The sequence below is a fragment of the Eubalaena glacialis genome, chromosome 1, assembly GCF_028564815.1.
Source record: "Eubalaena glacialis isolate mEubGla1 chromosome 1, mEubGla1.1.hap2.+ XY, whole genome shotgun sequence".
Classification (NCBI taxonomy): Eukaryota; Metazoa; Chordata; class Mammalia; order Artiodactyla; family Balaenidae; genus Eubalaena; species Eubalaena glacialis.
The window spans coordinates 56,658,704-56,675,763 of record NC_083716.1 but is presented as its reverse complement, the minus strand read 5'-3'; the positions used below and the strand labels follow the sequence as shown (position 1 = coordinate 56,675,763).

General features: G+C 57.0%; 2 protein-coding genes and 1 long non-coding RNA gene across 4 annotated transcripts in view; 1 reads left to right on the top strand and 2 right to left on the bottom strand.

The window, feature by feature from the left end:
- Positions 1-6,821: 6,821 nt before the first annotated feature.
- Positions 6,822-14,142, bottom strand: LOC133084050 (uncharacterized). Its single transcript, XR_009699357.1, has 4 exons — positions 13,335-14,142; positions 9,042-10,560; positions 7,366-7,506; positions 6,822-6,927 (listed from the first exon to the last, which is right to left on the bottom strand). It is a non-coding gene; the product is annotated as an uncharacterized LOC133084050 (long non-coding RNA).
- Positions 14,143-14,954: 812 nt separating this feature from the next.
- Positions 14,955-16,077, bottom strand: LOC133084044 (uncharacterized). Its single transcript, XM_061180026.1, has 2 exons — positions 15,852-16,077; positions 14,955-15,775 (listed from the first exon to the last, which is right to left on the bottom strand). Exons 1-2 carry the CDS (start codon positions 15,887-15,889, stop codon positions 15,373-15,375), a joined length of 441 nt encoding a protein of 146 aa, XP_061036009.1. The 5' UTR covers positions 15,890-16,077; the 3' UTR covers positions 14,955-15,372.
- The window catches only part of ZMIZ1 (zinc finger MIZ-type containing 1), a 232,661-nt gene continuing 231,435 nt past the window's right edge, over positions 15,835-17,060 (top strand). For both annotated transcript variants that reach the window (XM_061180012.1, XM_061180003.1), the window contains exon 1: positions 15,835-16,155. The gene's annotated coding sequence lies outside the window, so the exon portion shown is untranslated. The remainder of the gene's footprint in view (positions 16,156-17,060) is intronic.

Here is a 17,060-nt window from a genome sequence, read left to right as displayed (position 1 = left end):
TCAGGGGGGCAGTGGGAAGTTGGACTGAGGGCCCTGAGCCTGGAGCCAGCGAGACCAGCGAGGAGGCTACAGTAAAGGTGCAGGCAACTGGGGGAGCCGAGGGAAGTGTGGGTGCGAGGGACGCTGGGAGGGCAGACCGCTGTGGCTCTCAGCCTCTGGGGACTCAGGGTTGGGAGGAGGAGGCACAGAGGTGGAGAGGGTGGGGTGGGGAGGACATCTAGAGTGTGCTCACAGCACTCCCCGCTCAGCACTGCCTTCCATCTTCCAGCTCGCCACGCAGTGGGCCCAGCAGGGTCATCACCTCACCTCCGAGGTCGGCAGCAGCCGGGGCTGGGCTCCCCCAGTGCCACTTGGCCAGTGCGGGGCTGTCCCTGCTCCCTACCACACACCAGGCTCCTGCACCCACCTCTTTTTCCAGGCTGATTCCCCATGCCAGATTGATGAACAACGTAATAAAGGGGGCAATCACATTATTCCTGAATGCATTTTAATAAAAATCAAATAAAAGCAATTATGTGAATTTTCAAAAGGATCACCTCTGCTCCTTTCCCTGAGGTAGGAAACAGAATGAATTCAGGAAATCATTAAAATCAGAAACCCAAGCTGCGTGCCACCACCCCGCTGGCGGCTGTCACACAAAGGCAACAGGGAAACCCAGTCCCCCGCGGCAGAGCGGGTGCCTTTCTTTAGCTCTTTGAGTGGAAATTCCACCTATGGGTGAAGAAGGGTAATTAAGGGCCAGGAGAGATGCTTTGAATCCAGCCTGCCTTTGCCCCTCCAGTACAAACTTCCCAGCTTCAAAGGGGCCTCAGACTCCCCAAGGGAGAGCTCTCCAACCTGGCAGCTCAGGGCCCTGCAGCGAGGGCAGGCACAGGGCTCAGAGAGGGTCCCCAAATGAACACGCTCTCCCCTCTGTGAGGGACGTGCAGCTCTCAGCCCAGCTGGGGGCCAGGAGGAAGAGGTCCCACCCAGGGGCCTGTTCCCCACCCCAGCATCCCCAAAGTGGGCATTTGCAAGGCCCTTCCCATCTGATTGGTCTTTCTAGCCCCTCAAACTGGTGTGCTCATTCGGGGCTGAGGAGGGTGAGGCACCCAAGGTCACCCAGCTGGTGAGGCAGCACCAAGACAGAGCTTGGTTCTCCGGAGGCCAGACCCGAGTCCTGTGGACCAGGCAGTCTGGACACAGTGCAGCCTGGCCTTGTGCTGACCACCTGCCGGCCATTTCCTGGGCACTGGCCTGGGCCACCATCCCCAAACACCTGGAAGTGAGGGTGTTCCTCCTCTGGGTACAGGTTCAGGACTGCGCTCCAGCCAGGTGAAGCGGCCAGCCCACAACCCTGCAGCTAGAAGCGAGGAATCCAGGGTGTGCGCAGGGCTGTCAGAATCCAGAGCCAGTTCCTGATTGCCAGGCTGCAGGGCATCCTCATCACAGGAAAGAGGCCTTCATGCAGGGCCTTCCGGGTTGCATTTGGGCGTTAGGGGGAGGAAAGGCAGGGATTTTCCCTTCCTCTGGCCTCCGTATTCACACTGGGTAACCCACGTCCCCCTCCCACCTGAACAACAGGCTAATGGTGCTGCAGAAGGAGCACCTAACCACCCCCAAGGTCATCTCCCTCAGCCACTGGGCCCTGGTTCTCAGATGGAGGCAAGCTGGAAGCCTGGCAGCCAGAGGTCCCCTTTAGGGCAGCCTGAGTTAAAGGAGCAAACAGGGCTGGGAGGCAGAGGGCCAGCACTTGTTGTCTGTGACCTTAGGCTACTCCGATCGCCTCTCTGCATGTGCATGCATGCGTGCGTGTATGCACGTGTGTATTTGTGTGTGCACATGCATGCATGTGTGTGTGAGTGTTGGGGGGGGCAGTGTCCGGTCCCCAGTTCAGACCCTTGGCCCTGTTCCACACTGTCCTGTCTGACTCAGCTCAGAGCTACCCTTAGTCCCTGCTGCTGCTAACAGTTATGGCGCCCTCCTACAGGACGCTCCGGGAAATGTCACTCAAAAAGTGTGGTTTCCAACAGGGGGAAAGCAGAGTGACTGGGAGGTTTCTGGGCAGCCTCTCCCAATACCAGGTTTCCCTGGGAAGCAGGGGTTTCTAGCAGGCCCTGTACCATCCAGCACCCAGGACTGGGAACTGAGCACAGAGCTTCTGGTCTCGTCCACCTGTCTTCACTGGTGCCCGTGTCTGGCCTCTGAACTTCAGGGGCTTCTAAAGGGAAGAGGAGACAGTGGCACCTGGCTTCTAAGGCTAGTGCATAGGGAAGAGCAGGACGGGTAGATGGTGTGCAACCCCTCTGTCATTCCTGTCCTCCCAGGGGCCAGCTGCCCCCTACTCTGCTCTGCCCAGCCCCTCGGGTCTTGTACACAGCAGGCACTCCATAAATGTGTGCGGTGTCATGCTCAGAGAGAAGACAGGCTTGTTCAGGAGGGGGAGTTGAAAACAGGAAAAGGAAGTGCCCCTGCTTGTTTCCTCGGGGCCTGTGGACTTGGGACTACGTGTATGCACACGTGTGTAAGCACATGTGTGAACGTATGTACTCCTGTGACCACACCCACCAGCTGACGTACCCACTGGCTTGCACACATGTCTTGCACACACACGTCAACACAGCAGGTGGGTAAACAGCAGCCCCAAGCCTCAGACAGTCTCCTCCCAGCCTTGCATCCAAATCCCGCGTCAAGATGGGCCTTGGAGCAAACTGGCTAGGACCTTGGAGGTCCAGGCCCATGTGGTCCAACAGGGACATCCATCTGCTGTCACCTTCACCCAACTTCTATCTTGGTCACTCTGGGAACATCTGCCCAGGTCTGACACCGGCTATGCCTGGGATCTGGGGATAAAAGGCTGCTCTTGGGAGCTACTAGAACATCTGCCCTGGGATAAGGGCTGACAGAGGGATGTCCAAGGACTCTGACAGGGTAGAGGAGGGCACATCCAACTCTGCTGGGGGCTGAGGATCACAGGGAAGACCTCCCAGCAAATGGAACCTTGGAGTGGGACCTAGAAGGAGCTGGGTTTCCTCAGCAGACTAGGTGGGCAGGACATTCCAGGTGGAGGGAAGAGCTTATGCAAAGGCATAGTGGCATGCCTTGTTCAGGGAATGCCCAGCTGCCAGGGTACCTGCCCTGCTTCTGCTGGCTGCACCAGGAAGAAGTGTCCTTTTCAGAGCACTCTCGAGAGGGAGAGAGCAAAATGGGGCACCACACTGCAAACAGACCCAGAGCCGGGAGCTAGTGCAGAAGGCAGCTCCTGAAGGAAAGAGACACATGGGTGTGAGCTGGCCCTCAAAACTCCTCCTCTTTCCCTTTAAAGAAGTCACTTCCCCTGGGAATGCAGCATACATATAATTCAATGTCTCAAAAGTGCAGTTAGCCCAGGGATCCCACACTTGTGCTAAAACCATGTGTCAAAGCGAGGAAGGGAACAATGGATGAACGTCAGGTAGTGGTTCCCTCTGGGAAGCGAGGGGCTGGGAGGGGTAGATCCTCACTGGTGTCTGTCATACTCTTAAGTGCAGGGGTCATGCGGGTTCATTTAATGTGCTTCATGGCTTACAAATAGTCTTTTATATGTATGAAATATAATGTAATAAAAGTTTTAATTGTGTTTATGCCCAAGTTTACAAGGCTGTTCCAAGGCCGGGTTGGATGAGACGCCTCTATGTGATTATGCTTGGCATCCTCACAGGTACCTTATCTCCAACTCTAGGGCAGTGTAGAGGCTGGACTCTTGTCCCAGCTCCACTGCGTCCATAGAAGATTCCAGTCATTTCCAGGTGTAGCTAGGAAGGTAGGAGATAAATGCCCAGCCAACTACCTCTCTGGGCTTCGTCCTTCCCCTCTCTGGGTTTCAGTGTCCTCTCTGTACAGTGAGGGACTCTGCTCAGCTTGTGTCCTGGGTTTGAATGCAGATGTCACCACTGCAACAGTTACATGGAGCAGTTTCCTTACCTGGAAAGTGGGACCATGACAAAGCTGCTGTGAGGAATGAACAGAATGATGCTTTAAGACACAGTTCCTGGCATGTAGTGACTACTCCATAAATATCATTGTTTGTTTGTTTGTTGGGTTTTGTCTGGGGTTTTTTTTAGTCACCAGAATAAACAAAGACCCTCAGTGGAAACAGGGCGAGATTGGAGACTGGAAAACCCGTGCTCCGGGTCTGGACCCACCACTCACTGGCCCAGAAGCCTCTGGAGTCCTTTCACCCCGGGCCTCACTCTGCTCCTGTGTAAAATGGGAACCCCAGGGCCCCCTCGGAAGAGGAGAGAGAATGAGAAATTTCTGGCAAAGGAGAGTGCATTGTGAATGCCAGGGTCAGTAACCAGAGCTCTAATCCCCAAGACCCCTCCCCAGAGGAGAAACCCCAGTCTGCCACGTTGGGGATGCGCCCGGGGCTTCACCCAGGCAGCCCTAATCTCAGGCCAGCCCAGCACCGGCTCCCGCTCAGAGTTAGGGGCCTGGGCTGGATCAAAGGCGGAGGGAATTAGCATCACAGAGAGCCCGGGGGAGGGGAGGCCAGGATTAATTCACTCTCCTCTTCCTGCTGTTTTTCCAGCAGCTTGTGGAGTTGGGGGAAGGGTAACCATCCACCCCCAAGCCCCAACCGCACCCCCAGGCCAGTTCTCACGGGAGGAGCGGAGCGGGGGCAATGATATGGGCGGGACCTGCAGTAATAAGGGGATGCTCTGTGTACACATCTGGACCCATCGGTTTGAACGGACAAGAATGCAAATGCCTGGGCCGGAGGGACATCCTCAGAGGCTGGATGTGGGGCAAGGGGAATGCAGTGTGAGTTCACAGACCCCACTGTGTCATTTCAGGGACATAAAAGTGTGTGTGTGTGTGTGTCTGTGAATCTACGATGGTGAACCACATGTGTGAATGTCTATGTGAGTCTGGGTGACCAAGGTGTCAAACGTGTGGTCATATGGGCACATGTATGGACAGAGGAGCTGCCTGAGAACTCTGAAATGAGCAGAAAGGAAAAGTGTGAGGGGGGCTCGAATTGGAGTATTTCCCACAGGGAAACAGCTAGAAGGTGTCCAGACGACTATCTCGCAGGGTCTGCCTCTAAACTCCATGGGCTGTCTCCATTCCTCAGGCTTCACCTGTCCTACCAGGGAACCGCCTTGGGACCACCTGGCTTAACCTTTCTGTGCCTCAGTTTCCTCGCTTGAAATGTAATTACAGTGTGTTTGTGAGGATTCAATTAGTTAATATAAGGGAAGCAGTTAAAACGGCCCTTGGCACACAATGAATGCCCTCAGGGATTTGTCGGTACAATTAATGCTACCTGGAGGGGGCATGGTGGGGCTGAACCGGAGGAACAGGGTCAGACCAGAGCCTGCCAGGAGCTGTCCTTGCAGAAGCCTGGAAGGAAGATTGCTTCTAAGCCAGCAGAGCTGGGCAGCCTTTGGCAATGCCGGGAAAATGGAGCATGTGGTGTTGGAGGAATCACGAGGCACAAACTCAGCCAACTTGGCAGGCTTGGCGCTCACTGGCCGTGCACACGGAGCTCCTCCCACCCCTCCCCTTTTAGCTTCTCATTCCCCCCACCCCCGTACTTCCCACCTACTTTCTGCCCCCGGAGTGTGAGGCACATCCCCCCAACCAGGCCTGTTTCATCCTTCAACTGGCTGAAAAGGTCCATTCTTCATGCCCATTCTGCAGGTGGGGAAACTGAGGCTTGGAGAAATGGAGGGATGGGAGCAGGGAGCAGAGCTGGACTCAGGAATCTCAGAGTAGATTATAGAGAGGCAAAATGCCAGTCCGGCCTCTGGAGCAGCCCAATTGGCTCTCAGCTCCTTAGGGTCTGTGCTGGCTTTCAAGGCCCCTAAAACAGTTCCCTCGACTATTCCTGAGCGCAGACTGGGCAACTGACACACGCCTCCCCACATTCACCCTGTCTGCTCCATCTCACCCTCAAGAACAAGGGGAAATGGCTAGCCTGACACCTAAATGAACCCCTAATGTACCTCCCCCACCTCTACACTTTTGCTCCTGCTGTTCTGTCTTGTCCATCCCAGTCCAAGTCCTCTTCATCTGTCAAGGACCACGGCAAATGCCACCTCTTCCACGAAGCCTTCTCTGATTGCCTTGTCCATTAGTGGCCTCTCGGTCCTCTTCCCCCCAGGGACCTAGCGACTTTCCTCTCATCAATACAAACCACTTTACCTGTTGGGAGGTCCTAGAGGGCAGACCAGGAGCATCTCGGTACACCCCCACTCCCACCCCACAGGTCAAGGAAAAGATGTCCACAGGCTGGGGTGCATTGTGGGTACTCACCCTCCCACACCATTCCAGAAGCCCCTCCAAGCCCTCGTACTGTGGCCATGTGACGTAGCGTTCAACAGCTAAGGCTCTGGAGCAGATTTTCCTGGATTCAAATCTCAACTCTCCCACTCACTAGCTATGTGAGCTCAGGCTTATTATCTAACCTCTCTGAGGCTCAGACTGCTCATCTATTAATGGGAATAATAATAGTTCCAAGGCCACCAGGTTGTTGTGATAATGAAGTGAGTTAACCTATGTTAGTTCTTAGAATAATACCTTGTACACAGTAAGTGCTATGTGAGTGTTTGCCATTGTTGGTAATAGTTATACTGTTATTGTTATAACCAGGAGAATACAAAGAGGCACTGGACACAATCTGTCCCTAAGAGGATGAGAGTCCAGACAGGAACAGGAAAGGAGGTTTACATTTCTAATCTCATTTAATGGTCAAACCACCTTAGTAGATATCACCAGCCCCACTTTACAGATAAGGAAACTGAGGCTCCAAGAGGTGGTGTGTGTAAGCTCCCAAGGGCTCACAGCCATAAGTGGCAGGGCTGGGATGCAGGGCCAGGTCGTGCGGCTCCAAAGTCCACGCTCTTTCAACAGGCCCGCGCTGCCTCTCAGTCTGGCAGCGAGATAAGCTGCGTACACAAATAGCTGTAATCCAAGGTAGAACGTGATAAGTGCCAAACAGGGACTGATAAAGGCTCTGGGAGGGTGGGGCTCTGGGAGGGAAGGGAAGGGGTGGAGGTCAGGGCGGGCTTCTGAGAGTGGGTGACATCTGAGCGTAGCCTCAAAGGTGGACAGGCTGAGTGGGGAGACTTTCCAGCTGGAGGGGGCTAGTGTGAGCAGACATGGGTCACTGTGTCCACAGTACCTAGTACAATACCTGTCATGTCACTGAGGCCCAATAAATATTTGAGGAAGGAGGGGGGAAGAAGGGAGGGGGGGAGGGGGGAAGAAGGGAGGGGGGGAGGGGGGAAGAAGGGAGGGGGGAGGGGGGAAGAAGGGAGAGGGGAGGGGGGAGAAGGGAGGGGGGAGGGGGGAGAAGGGAGGGAGGGGCGAGGGAGGGAGGGTGGGTGAATATACACTGACCCCACTTGGCCCAGGAACTACCCTTCTCGCGGGGAGACAGGGTCAATTCCTCCAATTCTCTGAAGGGCTTCATGGGGCCAAAGGTCTCCCTTGTCGTATGACACCCCAGAGAAGTAGCTCAGCATTTCCAGGCTGGAGTTCCTGACAATTAGATGTTTTGCTCAATAACAGGAAGAACTTCCCAGCAAGTAAAGCTGGACAGGGCTTCTCTGTGGGGCGGGGCAGTGGTGTGTTGGGGCCAGTTTGGACTGGCTCACAGGAGCCGATTGTTAAATTTTCAGGAACTGCCTGACCTAGTTGATATTAAGGTGGCAGCCTAAAATTGGCCATGGTGGGAGTATCTTACACCATGCAAAATCAGCAAATGCTACAGATCAGGTTTTCCCTGCTTTGGAGAGCCAGCTGTTAAACGTTTAGCAGCACACAACTAGGCATTATCTGCTGCGTGAGGGAGCAAGCTCCCCATTTCCAGAAAGATGCAAGCAGAGACAGTCACCTCCTGGGAAGAAATGAGACCAAGGGGTTCGTTGTTAGTGATGGGGCTCAGATTAGATGACGTCAAAAGCCCCTTTTTGGCTCCAGAACTTATGAAAAGTCAGGTTTAAGAAAAAACTTAATCAGGGTAATTATTCATGCCAGGAAATTATTAACCACTTGACTCAGAGGCTGGGAGTAGGGCATGAGGAGCCACATGCTTGCAGATTTCACAGATGGAAAACCCTGTCTAACGTCACACGGGGAGTCAGTGGCAACACTGGGACCAGAACCTGTGTCTCCCAGCCTCTCGGCCAGAGCTCCTTCCAGGGCACATGGGCTGGGGTGGGGTAGGGGAGGACAGGCACATCTTCCTGCACAGTTTGTTTGGGGTCTGTCTTCTCCACATAAGAATATAAGCACTGACCGCATCTGCTTTGCTCACTGTTGGATCTCCAGTGCCTAGTTTTGTGCCAGGCACATAGCAGGTATGCGATAAATATTTGTTGAAAGCATCAGTATGTCTGAGATCCTGTCTCCTGGAAGCATTTGGAGAGCTGGGAATGCCGTCATCTGAGGCCATTACCACTCGGGTCCCCACTCCTGCTTAGTAACATGGGATCAACAGATCAGGCTTCCCATTCCAACTCTGCCCCTTCCTGTATGACCTTGGCCAAACCACCGGGTCTCTTGAACCCTCAGTTTGTTCCTCTGCCAAGTGGGTCGACTTTTGCCTGCCTTCTGAGGCTGCTGTGGCACTCAGGTGAGACAGAAAGTGCTCTCTACAGACTCTAAAGTGCTGTGCCCATTGCAGGAAAGTCGGAGATTGGAAAGCTGGCTTTGTTGGCTGGGTCAAGCCCAAGGGTTCCCCGTGGACACTGGGTAGTGGCGAGGCTGCTGCTCTCTCAGGGCTGACATTTGGGGAAACCTGCGCCAGATCAGCTCATTGTGGGGGGGGGGGGCGGGGAGGGGGTGTAAACCAGAGCCCAAAGTTCTAAAGGGGCAAGTGAGGGGGAATGAAATAAAGATAGTAAGGGAGAATTTGGAGAAGCCTTTTTCTCCTAAGATCAAGTCCCTTGAACAGAGGGAGCAGGCAAACCAGTGACTTTAAAAAGCATGTTTATGTATCTGCAGAGCTGTTTGTCACCACCCGCCCACCCCCCCAGGCCTTCCCTACTGCCTTAGTGGGTGAGGATTGGTACCTGCCAAGTCAGGTTGGGGGCAGGGAAGATGGAAAATCCTGGTATGTTCTGAAATCGAACCAGTGTTCCAAATGATTCCATGGAGAAAGGATTTCTGCCACTCTCCCAGAGAGGTATCGCAGGCCCCTCCCGGTAGGGTGAGGGGCCGGGCTGTCAGGGAGGGAGGGCCAGCTCACTCCAGGCTGTGGGGAGATGAGGAAGGAAGGCAGGGGGCTAATGGCCCTCCCAAGTGGCATCGGATTTTCGCAAAGAGGGCGAGGGCAGCAGGAGGCTCAGGGCTGTGGCCAGGGAGGCAGGTGGAGAGGGTGCCCATGGAGCATCAGCCTGGGCCCCCCTTGGGAAGCAAAAGAGAAAGGCCCTGTGTCAGCAGCCAGGCCCCTGGGCGGCAGGGCTCTCGCTCCATTCTGTTCGGCGGGATTCTAGTTGGCACCAGCTGCAGTCAGGAACAATGCCTGGATTTCTTTCTTTCTTTCTTTCTTCTTTTTTTAAAATTTTAATAGAGGAGAGAGAAGGACCGGAGCCACTCACTGAACAGCTCAGCATCATGGAGGCGTCTGAGGCCATGTGTCCTTGAAAAAGCACAGACGCAGGGGCCCTACAGCTGGCTGCAAGGTGCAAGAAGGCACGTCATACTGGCAGCCCGGGGTCTCAGCCCCACTGCTGCCTCAAACTTGCTGTGTGACCTTGGGCAGGTCCACGCCTCACTCTGGTCTATGGTCTCTCCAAGGCCCCCAACAAAGCCGGCCTTCCAGGCCTCACACAGTGACGATTAGTCTCTTTCCCCCAAACTCTTAGAGTGGCATTTGGTGTGGGTAGTCCTTCCTGATAGCCTGTGAGCTCCCAGAAGGTTGGGTCTGGTTCATCCTTGTGTGCCCCCCGCATCTCTCACGGCACTTGACCAGCCATCAGTCACTCAGCAGCTATGCTGGGTGATGGGATAGAGCAGTGAGCCATCCTACAGCCTGCAGTCCCCAGGGAGGGGAGATGGGCGCATACCAAATAACGTCCCTGACTAGTGAGGTGTCACACCAGGCAAATGAAACTCTCTGTGCCTCAATTTCCTCATCTGTAAAATGGAGACGTTAATCCTAATAATCAGCTCAAGTGAGGACTGGAGGAGTTTATACACAGTGCCTGGCACATAGTAAGAACTTAACCAGTAATTGCTATAACGATGACAATGCTATGGGGACAGCAGCATATGGGGTTGAGACCAGTAGGCAGCACATCTGCTAGAGGTAATCAGAAGAGGCTTCCCAGCAGGTGGCTGTAGATGTGGCCTGGAAGGTTGGGAGGGGTGCGTCCCAGGAGGTAGGCAGAGCATGAGAAGAACAGTAAGTACATAATGCTGACAATTCTGGAAGCCACCCAGAATGGCTACATGACAGGGTCAGGGCAAGAGGTATGAGCCTTGAGGCCAGGCAACTGCTGTCCAGGTGAGGAGGGGAGATGTTGAGGCTCTGAGATCTTCTCCGCCCCCTCCAGCGCCAGAAAGGAGGTAGCCCTCAGGGCACAGGAGCTGTCAGGAAGGAGGTAGAAGGCTTGACCCTCCTCCCATCGCCTGTCCCAGAGTCCGCCCCACCCCCACCCTGCAGTGCAGGACGTGCTAGATCACCCCTCTGGCAACATTCGTGCAGGTGAAGGATTAGGAGACCTGGTTCCTGTCCCATCTCTGACACTTCCCAGATGTGTGGCCATGGGAAAGCCACCACCTCCATCTGAGGCTCAGTTTCGTCACCCTTAAAAGGGCTGTTGTGAGGCTCAGAGAGTGAGAGGTACCCCCTGAAGGCAGGTGTTAAGGTTGTTACCTATTCACAGTCTCGGAAAGCTCCCTCCGAGATATTTTCCTGTCCCTACCTGGCCAAAAGGGGGCCTCTGAGAGCACTACCCAAAGCAGCCACCCTCCCCCGAAACCCTAAAGCGCACTGTAGCTCAGCCCAAGGCTGGAAAGCTCAGACCTACAGAACCGCAGGATGATCAGAGGCACAACTGCCATTGGACAACCCCTGTGGGTCCCACGCTCTCTTGCTTGGCAGATGGGGAAACAGAGGCACAGAGTCTGTGACATGGAGGCAGCCTCTTGGTTTACTCTCTGGGGCCTCCGATGGGAAGAAGTGAGTGGTGCTGGAGCTGGGTCTGGAACCATGGGGCAGAGCTCCCTGATGGAAACTGAGAAGATAACAGGCCTGGGGGAAGGGCCTGGGAGAATCGGGGCCTGGATGCTGGGAAGGTGTGGCCTCAGAGAATAGAGGGGGCCATCTGATGGGTATATGGAGAGGAGAGGAGGCAGACCAGGGGAGCCTGCTGTGCACATCTGCTCTCTGCTGGACCTCACCACCCACCCTTAGAGGCACAGGCCTCAGAGCTGGGCAGGGACCAAATGTCTCCTGGATCCAACCAAGGTGTGAAGACTAAAGGTCCTCCCTGTTATTCCACTGCCATGGGAGGGCCCGATGACTGCCTGGTGAGTAAGAGTCTTTACTCCACCTCAAAGTACCCAGCTGGTCACCCTGTCTGCACCATAGCCTGGGGATGAGATGAAGGCAAGTCCCCATTCTCAACCCAGAGGCCCAGCCCAGACCTGCAGCTCACTCCCAGCCCCGCCCACTGAGTAGTTGTGAGATCCTAAGCAGGTCACTTAAATCTCTCTGAGCTTCTTTCCTCAGAGGCAAATTACACCTTCTGGCTTGTGGAGAGGATGTAATGAGAGACTATTTCCCAAGTGCTTGGGGAACTGTAAGCACTCAATGAATGTAACTTTCCTCCTGCCCCTTTAGCCCTCTGGCTCCCTTTTGGGGAGGGGGGGTTGTAGAGAGTGGAGACAGAGAAGGCAACCCCGTAGATGCAGGAATTCACCCCCCACATGTGTCAGTCCCCTGACCACCCCCAGCCCACTGAGGGGCCCCTGCCCGAGGGGACCACAGTCATGACACCCTGCACAGGACCTAAAGCCTCCCACCACTGCCTTCCTCCCAGGCCTAAGCAATGGCCTTCTTCTCCTGCTGATAGCTCCCCGGAGGGTGGAGGGTGAGGGAATTAATAGCACTTAAGTCTGTTCTGAAGGTGGGTGTGGGCTAGGCCCCATACTGGCGCCCACAGGCAGGCCCCATGCAGCCTGCACCCTCCTGATGGCCGCTGAAGCTGCCTCTGGAGCCAGGTGATTTATGGGCCTGCATGGGCTGAGCGGAATCCATCTTCCAGCTCCCAGTGGCTGGGAAGTGAAAGCACTATCCTCTCTGATTCACCCCAGACCTCCAGGCCCACAGAGGCCAAGGCCAAGAGGGTGGGGGCTCAGAACACACGGTCCCCAAAGATGCCTGATCACCATGATGAGACCTTGCCCTTGGTTTACAGAGGCCCAGAGAGGGCTAGCTACTTGCTTAGGGTCACACAGAGAGTCTAAGGATGAGGCTACAGAGCTGGGGCTGAGGGACCAGCAGGAAACTTTGTTAATGAGGACCTGAGTTCGACTCCTGTTGACCCTGGACAAGTCCCTCACGGTGCAGTTTTCTCCGAAGGGGGAATGGTAACAGCACCTAACTCAAAGCAATGTGAGAATTCAATAAACTAATGCTTCAGAGGCCCTCAGCACAGTACCCAGCACACAGTAGGCACTAACTAAGTCATAGCATCTTCCAAGACCCCACAGGGATCAAACCTGCCTTGTTATTTCTCGAAAGTGGAATAGAGACAGCAAGGGCCTGAGTCCCAAGAACTGGAGCGCAGGGTCCCCAGGAGGCCGGGCAGACTCAGGGCCCAGGTGAGATTTCTTGGACTTGCTGCCATCAAGTGCCATGCTTGCCCAACTGGGAAGAGGGGAGATTACCCCCCGGCTCCATGCTTCAGAGAGTTGGGCCTGCTTTGTGTGCTGGGCTTGGCTCTTCTGCCCTCTTCAGCCACTTCCTAGTTTCCAGATGCAAAAGGAACTGGCAAGGGAGGTGGCGGGTAGGTGTCTTCTGGACAGGAGCTTTTGAACATGAGTGGTCACCCCCAAGGTCACCTGCATCCCCCCACTTCCTAGAGGTAGTTATACCTTGTCACTCGCTGAGAGATTTGGACAAAAATGTTGAGAGGACTGAACACTCTGACGTAGGTGGTCATCAAGGCAACAGGAACTGGCCTAGTTCTCAGCTGGGGCTGAATTCTTGCCCTCCAGGTCCTTAAACACCCAGAAACTCTGTCCTAAGGTTTTGGACCTGGGGTGGGGATGGCTTTCTGGCTGCTGCAATGCTATGGATTCTTGGAGGTGGGGTGGGGTGGGGGTGGAGGGAGGGCAGCTGTGGCTCCAGTTACCTTTCAGCAAGTGGAATTGCCACCTTCCAGCCCTGGATCAGGCCTTCAAGGGTTTCTCAGGCTACCCTCATGTCCCAACTTAATGAACCTGGGCCACTTTGATGACGAGGGGTTGGGGCTCCCTCCCACAGGAATGTGCTGGGACCGTGCCTCCCTGGTGTCCCTAGAGGTCTGGAAGTCTTTCATAGCATCCACCCTCCCCAGGGGACGCTCAGCTGACACCTGTGTGAGAGCAGTAGCAAAGTAGCAGCGCGGTAACAGTCCATGTGACAGGTCGAAGGACTGAGGCCCAGAAAGAAGTGCCTAATGGCATAGCGAGGCAGAATTTCCCATGGGAAAATCAAGCAGGCTCCCGGCATCCTCCCTCCGTCCCCCAGCCCCTTTGGACCTGAGCTGCAGTCCTCTGAGCCCTCAGGAATTCAGGCTGAGTTTGCTGGCTGTCAGATTATTGTAGCCTTGAGAATGAATTCAGGGCTGGCAAATTCATTTTGCCTCTTCTCCCTCCGGTGGTGGAAGGAGTGATCTCGCCGGCCCTGAAGGAGTTCAAGCCGAGGTCAAAGAAGCCCTCTGAAGGATGTTCTAAAATGGGGGTTGGGGGGGGATGGTACTCCGGCCTGCTCCCGCGTTGGCCCAGGGTCCGCGCTGATCACTGCCCAGGAGGCCGGGGGCGATCCTCGAGTCTGCGTGGCACGTCCGCGCTCCCAAGCGGGCCTCGTCAATCAGACAGCGGCTCTGGCCGGGCCAGGACGTCTTCCGCTAGTCTCAGGCCCCGGGGGAGACCCCCGCCTCGGCTGTCTCCGGGTGCCCGCCCCCCTCCCCCGGCGGTGTCATTGTTCTCTGACGTCACGCTTCGGCCCCGCCCCTCGACCCCCACCCTCCCTCCCCATCTCCGGCTTCAGGCGCCCGAGACCCTGCAGCCTCCAAAGCCCCGGCCGACCAAGGCTCCCCCCGCGGCCCGACCGGGGCTGCGCCCCCTTGCGCTCTCCCCAACTTGCCTTTGTTATTCCAGCTCCCTTCCTCGCCTCGCCTCCGACACCGCGGCGAACTGCAAAACGCGGAGCGCGGAGCCGCCACCACACCTGGAATCCGAAGCGGGCGCCGGGCCGAAGCCTCCCCAGCTTGTGCGGGGAGGGGAGTGCGCGCGTGCGCGCGCGTGTGTGTCCAACCCGGGCTGCGCGGGCGCTGATTATGATTTGGGACTGAGGGTACCGCAAATCATGAGTAGGGGGGCTTGGGGAAGGGGTGTGGAAGAGAACGTGAGGGAATGTATTTGTATATGTACTTGAACGTGAGGATTTAGTGCAGGGAGATTTTTTTTTTGAATGTATGTGGGTTTGCACAGTGGTGTGTGTGTGCGCGCTTGCCGTGTACACGGGCATTTTTGTGAGCGAAAGTGTACGTGTGTGGGTGCGTGTGCGTGTGAAAGCGTGTTTGTAATACTGAGTGTGGGCGCGAACGTGTGTGCCGTTTGTGTAAGAGTTTCCGTGTGAGGGGCAGCGGACGTGAGCCAAAGTGGGCGCGCACTTAGATGCTCTCAGGCGTGGGTCTGCCAGGGGAACCCCGCGACCGGGCTCACCCAACTAAGCCTTGTGAGTGCCATCGCTCTCCGCGGCTCCTGGGACAGTGCACAGCCCTGGGCCGGGATCCCGCGGCCCCCACCCCGCCCGCACACATTGGGCCCGGGACGCTTCCCGCCGGGCCTCGGGGAATCCAAGCGCTTTTGGACCGCGCACGGTGCCGGGGACAGACCGTGCGCACAGCTTCTACCCAGCGCTCTAGCCTACCCCAACATTGCCCTTGGCGGGGGCGGGGGGGAGTTCCTCTGCTCGCCCCACCCGCCAGCTCCCTGGCTTTAGGAGCAATCCCAAAGCCTCCTCCAACGGAAGTCTTTGGCAATCTCGTTAGCAACTCGCTCAGCCCCAGTTCGGGTACCTGACAGCTTTCGCGGCCCCAAACGCACTCCAGTCGGGGGCTTGAGAGCAAAGCGGGGGACACTCCGGTGAGACAGGTGATTTTAGCCCCCTCTCCAATGTAATCCTCAGCATTTCTCTCCTGCTCCAAACTTGCTGGAGCGGGTGGGGGTGGGGTCGCGGTTGGTGGGGGGAGCGGCCAGGGAGTAGTGGAGGTAGGAGAGAGAAGGTGAGTGGGAGTGGGTGACGCGTGAAGCCCCATCAGAGCCATAGAGGGGTAAAAGCATGGAGAGCGCCCAGACCGAGGAGCTGGGAAGAAAGGGAGCAAAAGAGGGAAAGGGAAAGGAAAGGCGAGGGAGAGAAAGAGAGGCGAAAAGAGACAGAGGGAGAGGCGAGAGCGCAGAGAGCGCTAGGCGAGCGGGGCTGAGCGCTGGCGGCGGCGGCGGCGGTGGCGGCAGTGGCGGTGGCGCGGCGCTCCGCTCCTCCCCGAGTTCCGCACCGGCTTTTGCGGCCGGCCGGCGGCGCGGGGCCCTTTGGAAATAGAATAGCCAATGTAATCTGACACTTCAACTTGCTCGGCTCCGGGCGAGTTGATTCACTTACTCACCCCCTAACGCCGAGTTCCTTTTCACTGTCTGTGGACATTAAAAAAGCGAGCGGCGGCTGGCGCCCGGGAGAGCGAGCGGCCGGGCGGCAGGCGGAGAGCAGCGACCGGGCGGCGGAGCGAGCGAGCAGCGCCGGCGCAGCGCGGTGACCCCAGCCCCGGTCGGCGCGGAGCAGAAGCCGGCGCGGAGCCCATCTCGGCGCCCTCGCAGCTCCTCCCGGCCGGAGCCGGCCCTGCCCGGCAGCGGCGGCGGCGGCGGAGGCAGCGGCGCGTCCTCCAGCGGCGGCAGCGGCGCTCGCAGCTCCGGGTAAGTTTGGGGCCAGACCCGGGCGTCCGCTGGCCCCAGGCCTTCCTCCCGCTCCCCGTGGACTCTTGGGGTGCGATCGTGGGGCGCTGGGCGTTAGGGTTTTTCCCTTTAATTTCCGCCGGTACCTGGCGAGCCGGACGAGTGGCCGGCGGCTGGGCTCCGCTGAGCTCTTCTTGGCTACCAGGAGCCGAGGCCCAGGCGACCGGCGAATGCCGGGCTGCGCGGAGCCGTCTTGGTCTGCGCGCGGGGGCCGGGGCTCTTCGGGTGCGCGGGGCGTGAGTGCAGTTGTACGCGCGCGGACCTGGTGCCCGCCTCCTGCCGGCGCGCCTGCAGCCCTGGTTCAGTACACCGGGGGCCGGGCAGGACCGGGATTCGGGAGGGAGGGAGGGAGGGAAGAAAGAAGGAAGGGAGGGAGAGAGGGAGGGAGGGAAGGAAGGACCGGCGTAGGATCACCTCGGTTTCCCTCGTCTCCTTTGGAAAGACGCGAAGTTGTGCGCCTGTGTGTAGGGGAACCGCCAGGGAAGGCGCCGGATTTCGTGGCGGCAAGGGGTGGTGGTGTTAAGTTGTGCATCTGAATTTCCAGAGAAAACACACACTTTTGTAAATGGGAGGGGGGGCGCGGTTAAGTTGTTTGTGTGGGAATTGCCCAGGGAGACGCGGCGCACCATACTAGCGGGGAACGCCAAGGGGTGTGTGTAGGGTCTTCCAGTAGATCTTTAGAAGCCCGAGGAACCTTAAGGCCAAAGCCTCGATGGGGCTGCCCGGGCCAGGAGGGGAGCCCAGGGGAAAGATGTGCGTGTGTGCGCGCGCGTTGCAAATACGAAAGTAATTTCCCCGTGTTCTTTTCTTCCTCTCCGTCTCCGGCGGCGGCCGCCCCGGGGGAGTGGGAGGCCGGCCGGGGCGGA